The sequence below is a fragment of the Diaphorina citri genome, unplaced genomic scaffold (genome assembly GCF_000475195.1).
Source record: "Diaphorina citri unplaced genomic scaffold, Diaci psyllid genome assembly version 1.1 scaffold3253, whole genome shotgun sequence".
Classification (NCBI taxonomy): Eukaryota; Metazoa; Arthropoda; class Insecta; order Hemiptera; family Psyllidae; genus Diaphorina; species Diaphorina citri.
This window is the reverse complement of record NW_007380663.1, coordinates 1,401-8,980: the sequence shown is the minus strand read 5'-3', so window position 1 is coordinate 8,980 and position 7,580 is coordinate 1,401. Positions and strand designations below refer to the sequence as shown.

At 37.6% G+C, this 7,580-nt stretch overlaps 1 protein-coding gene across 1 annotated transcript; it reads left to right on the top strand.

The window, feature by feature from the left end:
* The first annotated feature begins 4,340 nt into the window (after positions 1-4,340).
* Positions 4,341-5,268, top strand: LOC103520133 (chromodomain-helicase-DNA-binding protein 9-like). The gene is made up of 2 exons (XM_026831372.1): positions 4,341-4,373; positions 4,787-5,268. Exons 1-2 carry the CDS (start codon positions 4,341-4,343, stop codon positions 5,258-5,260), a joined length of 507 nt encoding a protein of 168 aa, XP_026687173.1. The 3' UTR covers positions 5,261-5,268.
* Positions 5,269-7,580: the final 2,312 nt, after the last annotated feature.

Sequence of the window (7,580 nt, the reverse complement as noted above, 5' to 3'; positions counted from 1 at the left end):
CCGAGGCGAATACAATAGTCCGTCCCTTATACCTTTTTATTACTATTGTAATAGTAAAGGGAGGACGGACTAAAAAGAAAAATTCCGTTGGTCCTCATTTTTCCTGCTCTATGACTTTGAAACATCACCCAAGTAAGCGCAACTGATGTATTCTTAGTAAGTATATTATTATTCTTCCTCTAGTTGTTGTCGTCGTCATAAAGTCAATCTTCTTATCATTCTTCAATACAAAGGCCTACTCGTAATTTTCTTTCTACAACACGATAGTAAGATTCATTCCTCCCCTTGTTTGAAACAAAACAGAGAAGAGGTAATTTACAATTTTCTTCTTCTTCTTTCGATTTTTTTTTATATAAGTTTCCATTTATATTTGATCGACAAAAAACTCAGAACTTCATATAAATGGTATACCTACTCTTCATATAAATTGCAAATGACACAATATTCCATAGATATTTTTTTTTTTTTTTTTTCATTTTTAGGCGAGAAAATGAAGGTTTTTTTTCTTACCTCACTTACATAGGTAGCTCTAATCTAATGGTAATAAAGTAAGTACCTAGGTATTCAATGTTAGAAATAACACAAACAGGAAGTACGATGATTATTTATTTCATTATATTGGGGAAGGACATGCTAAATATAAAACCGTGTAGTGTTAGCGAGGGGAGGTTTTAACCCATTCATTGTGAAGAGATAAGACAATACATAATGTACGAGTAATAGTAAAATACATTACATAGAAAGAGAAGTAAAAACTCGGTATATTTTCTACTCATTAGGTATCTAGGTACATACTTACCTGGGATGAAACATGAAACAAAACAGAAAAATCCACTTAACCCAGCTTATAGGCACAGGTCCAGATGAGCCTTTTTTAAGGAATCCAAAAGAAATTAATGTGGGGGGGGGGGGTAATAAGGACCATGGAAGCACCTGCTGGGTTGCCAAATCCTAATCTAGATATTTTAAGTGGCCTATTCTTTTCTATACACCCTGAATATTTTGAACTGTGGGTCCTTCACTTGGTTTTTCCCTAAATTGGTTCCCAATCAGTGGTACCTACACATACTACTAGTATTTCTGGTAGTACGTGAAGAGATTTGAAAACCCCATTTTTATGATTCATCTCATAGGGTGGTACCTACACATACTACTAGTATTTCTGGTAGTACGTGAAGAGATTTGAAAACCCCATTTTTATGATTCATCTCATAGGTAATTATAATTACAAAAAACAAATCTAGTAACCCTAGTTGGGAGAGGAAAAAAATCTGCAATCAATGCACTAAAAATTGTGGCATCAAAGTACAATAGATCAGTTGCGCTTACTTGGGTGATGTTTAAAAGTCATAGAGCAGAAAAAATGAGGACCAACAGAATTTTTCTTTTTCTTCTATGACTTTTAGATCCCGAGATAAATTGATTAAAAAAATATGTGTAAATTGTGAACTTTGATGTCACAGCATATGCTCCCATACGCGATGACGTTTGACGTCATAATTCATGACTCCTGCTTTGTTTGATTGTGCACATGCATTTCTGTGCATTTTGATGTGAAATCTGATGTCAGAACTCTTTGAACTTTTTCATTAGAACGGCAATTAACACTTTAACTGCCGAGCCGTTTCACCAATACCATAAGCCAGTGCCAACGGCAATTTTAATGGGTGAACAAAATATTTCTGTGCATTTTGATGTGAAATCTGATGTCAGAACTCTTTGAACTTTTTCATTAGAACGGCAATTAACACTTTAACTGCCGAGCCATTTCACCAATACCATAAGCCAGTGCCAACGGCAATTTTAATGGGTGAACAAAAATGTTACACATGGCATAGACAAAATTTTAGTTGGTCTATGCCGTGTGTAACATTAACAAATATTTTCATTTTGATAAGGCCTACGCCAAAACCAAGTATACCATATGAAACTGCAGTGCCGAGAGTCGATTATTCTTTATTATCTCCTAAACGGTATAAGATGTCGAAAAAATTGTCCCCCCTAAAACCCACCCCAATACATTTGATAGACATTTAAATTTCCTCAAAATTCTAATTATTTCTTGTTTAAATAAATTAAATCTAGGCGCTGCACGCTGCACGGTTTTCTGGCTTTTTGGTTTTCTGTACAATATTTGCACCACCACTTTCTGTACAATATTTGCACCACCACTTTCTGTACAATATTTGCACCACCACGTTCCTTGTAAAAAGACTTTTAATTTGATATATAGGTCGACCAGGTTTGGATAAGTCTTTCTATGGGGACAAACAGACAGACCGACCGACCGACTGACGACACCGAAGCGAATACAATAGCCCGTCCACTATACCTTTTTTTAATTACTATCATAAAAACCCTTTATTGGCATCAATCCGCCAGCGTCAGACTTGAAGGTAATAACTATACAGAGCCAGTAAACATCAAACGTGGTACAAGGCAAGGCTGTGTTCTTTCACCTCAGTTCTTCAACATTTACTCAGAATATATCTTTAAAGAAGCCTTGGCAAGTATCACACACGGAGTAACAATAGGCGATGACACTATCAACAACATCCGTTATGCTGACGATACACTCGATACAGTCCTGTTAGCAAATACAATAGAAGAACTTCAAATACTAGTAGACAAAGTAACATCAGTATGTGACGATTTTGGATACACCACTTCTATACGTACAGCTTCACCTGAATATCACAAGTATACGGTGAAACTACAGAACAGACACCACTTCTATACGTACAGCTTCACCTGAATATCACAAGTATACGGTGAAACTACAGAACAGACACCACTTCTATACGTACAGCTTCACCTGAATATCACAAGTATACGGTGGAAATACAGAACAGACACCACTTCTATACGTTACTGAAAAGGGGAAGAACGTGACTGAAAAAGACGAATGAATGGTTAAGAGGCAGAGCAGACCCAGTCCAAAAAAAGCGTTTTGAGATAAATGGAGTCGAAGTTTAAATACCTAGAGATAGCCATCGTGCTCTTTCCAACGATATAGATAACTCAGAAAGTCAATTTTAGCACTTATTCCGCGCTGCCTTTTACCCATTTAAATATTAGGCCCCATTCTGATCCTTGGACAAAGCGCAAGTTTTCCTGAAAGTTTTAGACCTCTGCTCCAAATTTTCTTCGGACAAAAACCGCGTGTTTCGTAACGTAAAAACCGGATATAACAAGGTAAATTTTTTCGAGCTTGAAAAAACACATCAAACCTGAACTTTGGAAATTGGAGATCAGGAGTATTCGGATCAAAATTTTGTGCTTTGGCTTGTGGTTTTAACAAAAACAGTTTATTGATTAAAATGAAAAAGTTATGACCTAAAAACTGACACAAGGTCTGGATTTTTTTAAAAAGTGTTTTTTTGGAAATTTCTCAGAAACGAAGCCGAAGTTAGGCAAGGCCGGCTATGTAAGCTGAGTTAAAAAATAAATATAATGCCCATCCTTCCTTTATTATTACGATCTTCTTCTTTTTGTTGTTTTACCGTATTCGCTAGCGAACGTTGGTAATCAAGGTGGCGATGTTGTTTCGGTCCCGAACTTTCTCAAACAATGTTTCGATGGATACATTGTACCATTGGGTAAGGTTTTGAAGCCAATGGGTTCTGGGTCGTCCCTTTCCTCTATTTTCTGTGACATTTTCTTGTATTTTTTTATACTGGAAGGTGATACTTATTAGGATTTCTTATTAAATTACCAAAGTATTCAAGTTTTCTCTTTTTATGGTGTGTACAACTTCTTTTTCTTTATTCATTCGTCTTAACACTTCTTCATTGGTGACTTTATCTATCCATTTGATCTTCAATATCCTTCTATTCCTTCTGTACGTCCACATCTCAAAGGCTTTTTCATGATGGTGTTGGTCAATGTCCAGCTTTCCATTCCATATAACAGAACTGAGAACACATAGCATCGTAACATTTTCAATTTTAGTGCTAGGTTTATTTCGTGTCCATAGAACAAGTTTTTAAATTTGAAGAATGACTGAATGATGTTCGCGCTTTTTCTATTCTTATTTTAATTTCTTTCTATCCTGTCTTCCTTCTCTCTTCGATTTCGGGACGATAAGACCATAGCAGTTACAGTTCCCTCTGTCAAACCTCTTAAAAAAAAGAGCTTCTAACGAATCTCTAGCGTTTACAAGACAGACGCGCTACCCCCCAATCCAAGGTAACTAGCCTTGCATATGGAATACCTATGTACTCGTATCGTGTGTTATGATTATGACATACGTATACTTACATGACATTATTACTTTAGACCTCTGGGTAGGTACTGTTGTCTGAGACTTATGTACGATTATCTGTAACTTCTTGCACAACATGCAGGAATACAACTTGAACCGGAAAATCCAGGTTCTTCTAGTGTTTTTCTTGCTACACTCAGACTACTTACCGTACATACTTATCTCTCCTATACTTATACTGTCTCATACTGTCTAAGTACCTATGTGATGTCTTACCTATCTGAAGGACTATAACCAACGGCAGTTAAAACCTTGTCACAGCTCATACCTTTCCTTCAATACCTACTCGTATAGGATAACATACATGTATTTATTTATTTTATTTCTTAGAACAATTTCATTTCGAGCTCAATACCTATGTAGTATATAGGTGTGTAGGTATGTAATGATGCGATGGATCAATCCTAGGCAGCATATTTACATAGCTTAAAGGGCAGAACGTTTGCCTTGTAAGCTGTGGGGTTCTTGCTTGAAACGAACTTTGTCCTAAACAGAAAAGATTAATTTTACATCTCCAAAAAGAGAGGGGGGAGAAGAAAAAAGGAAAAATGTCAATACGAAGTTCAAGTTTTCACTCATTCATTCATTCTCCTGTCTCAGCTATCATCGACCACCCTCTGTCTCTGTTCCTCCCTGCTGATCGTCGCCGTTCATTCAGCGGTCACGCCCAAGCCTGCTGACTCAAAGCCCGCCATCGACTCGGATGCTGATCCAGCCAAACCTGCCGTCACCTCTTCAACATCCTCAACATCGTCTTCAAGCAAGTCCGCAGCGAAATCTGTCACTCCTAAGTCAGCACCTGCGGTTAAGTCAGAAGCGCCGGCTAAGTCAGCGACGAAAGCCCCAGCTGCGGCTCCGTCAAAAGCAACTAGTTCGGTGTCGGATGATGAATTGGACAAACTACTCCAGGACAGACGCTATCTGTCCAGACAGCTCAAGTGTGCTTTGGGTGAGGGCGTGTGTGACCCTGTCGGCAGGCGGCTGAAATGTAAGTGACACTCTTTTTCACAGAAGTTAAGCAACGGTGTGGTTAGTACCTGGATGGGTGACCATTTGGGGAATCCGCGTGCTGCTGGGTTCGGAAATTTAAATGTCTATCAAATGTATTGGGGTGGGTTTTAGGGGGGACAATTTTTTCGACATCTTATACCGTTTAGGAGATAATAAAGAATAATCGATATTTTTTTCGATTTATTGATTTCGATTATTTAAAATATAAACCCCTAAAGCGATTTTATTCAAATTCGGATATGTTATAGGTATTGGAAATTTAAATGTCTATCAAATGTATTGGGGTGGGTTTTAGGGGGGACAATTTTTTCGACATCTTATACCGTTTAGGAGATAATAAAAAATAATCGATATTTTTTTCGATTTATTGATTTCGATTATTTAAAATATTTTCTAAACCCCTAAAGCGATTTTATTCAAATTCGGATATGTTATAGGTATAAAGAAAAGCTATCTATCATATAGGGTTTGACACTTATCAGATGAACATATCGATATTTACGAACGATTAATCGATTTCTTTAATATTTCGACTTTTTTCATATAAATCGATATATCTCTAGAACCGTTTTATCGATTAGTTTGAAATTTAAATGTATTTTAGGGAAGAATATTTTCATTCCCTAAGGCCGGCCATACACTATCAGGTCGCCTGTCAGTTTTGACCTGTCAGGTCCGACTTGTCATGTCTGGAATCCAGAGAACCAAGCCTGATGAGCACACACACTGCATGAAGATTTCATCAGTTATCAGTTTACCATGGATCCTCCTGGTGATGATTTGCTTTTGCTGTAAAAACTACAGGTGGCATGTCAGGCGACCTGAGACATGATGAAAATTCGATAAGTTCTGTCATGACATGAAGTCAATGCACAGTGTATGCTGTGTATGGCGGTTTCATCAGTTCTCAGGTCTGAGTTTTCAGTGAGCTTGAGCAAAAACAGCAAAAGCAAATCATCACCAGGAGGATCCATGGTAAACTGATAACTGATGAAATCTTCATGCAGTGTGTGTGCTCATCAGGCTTCATGCCAAAAATGACAGGTCGGACTTGACAGTTCAAAACTGACAGGTGACCTGATAGTGTATGGCCGGCCTAAGATTCGTTCTAAGGACGATCTGAGAACGACTTTTTTCGGTTTTTTAGTTGGGAAAATCGATTTTTCTTTAATATCAGGAAAACCGATAAATCGATTTTCATGAAAATTTATAAGGATGTTTAAAATATTGTTTTACATATTCATATTAAGTTTCATTGAGATCGGACGAACCGTTTCAGAGATATAAGCCAAAAACCAAATCGACTGCCCGACCTTCGATAGTGAATAACTCGCGCACCGCTCGATCAATTTGGCCCAAAAACTATACAGTTCTATTCTGACCCAAGGTCTATCAGTGTACCAAGTTTGGTTGAAAAATATTTAACCGTTCTTGAGTTATCGAGTGACAAACTTTCGCTGCCATATGTAGACAGGGTGTATCACAAAGCTATGTCAAGCCGAAAATGACGAGTAGTACAGGTCAAGGGCTACAAATAGTTCCCCGGATATTTTTTCGAAATCCTCAAATAATCGAGATATCCGCCATTTTGTGTTTTTTTCAGGTACTTCGACCTTGCTCCAAAAAAATCACATAGGAATGACTTTTTGACAGCTCAAATATCTTTAACAGAAACCGTTGAAGTCCTTTTCAAAAACAGCATTTTTTCTTGAATCCGCCGGGTCTCGAACCCCTAACTCCTTAACTGTAAATCGGACAGTCTTGAAAGTTGCACCAATCGATTCCTCGTCAAAAGTTCAATAAGAGAGAATGCTTAGAGGACCCGAAGCCGGGTCTCGAACCCCTAACTCCTTAACTGTAAATCGGACAGTCTTGAAAGTTGCACCAATCGATTCCTCGTCAAAAGTTCAATAAGTGTATTGGGGATTTTAAAAAACTGATTTTACGGGTTAATTTCCTATGGGGCACTTTTAGGTTGAACACCCTGTATATATCAAAATGAGTTTTCATAGCAAATAGCTTCCTAGTGACCCAAAAGACCCAAAAAACACAACCCCGACCCAAAGTTGTGACTTTCGATAGAAATGAATGTAAAAAAAAAAAAAAAGTAAATGCAGTTTCTTTGTGCTATTATGTCACAACTTTGAGAGCTGACCGATAGAAATGAATAGCTCACCCCTAAAGGGGATTTAGCTAAAAATGTAGGTGTACCTATAACCTAGGTATAATACCTATCTAACGTGTGCCGTTCTTTTTCTTTTTTGTAGCACCTTCATTTGCATGATTCAAATTTCTTGACCCCGCC

Bases quoted from the DNA above. Each gene is read 5' to 3' on its own strand.
- LOC103520133 (XM_026831372.1), top strand. From the start codon at position 4,341: ATGCAGGAATACAACTTGAACCGGAAAATCCAG. The intron at 4,374-4,786 runs GTTCTTCTAGTG...ATCTCCAAAAAG, and splicing joins ACTTGAACCGGAAAATCCAG to AGAGGGGGGAGAAGAAAAAA.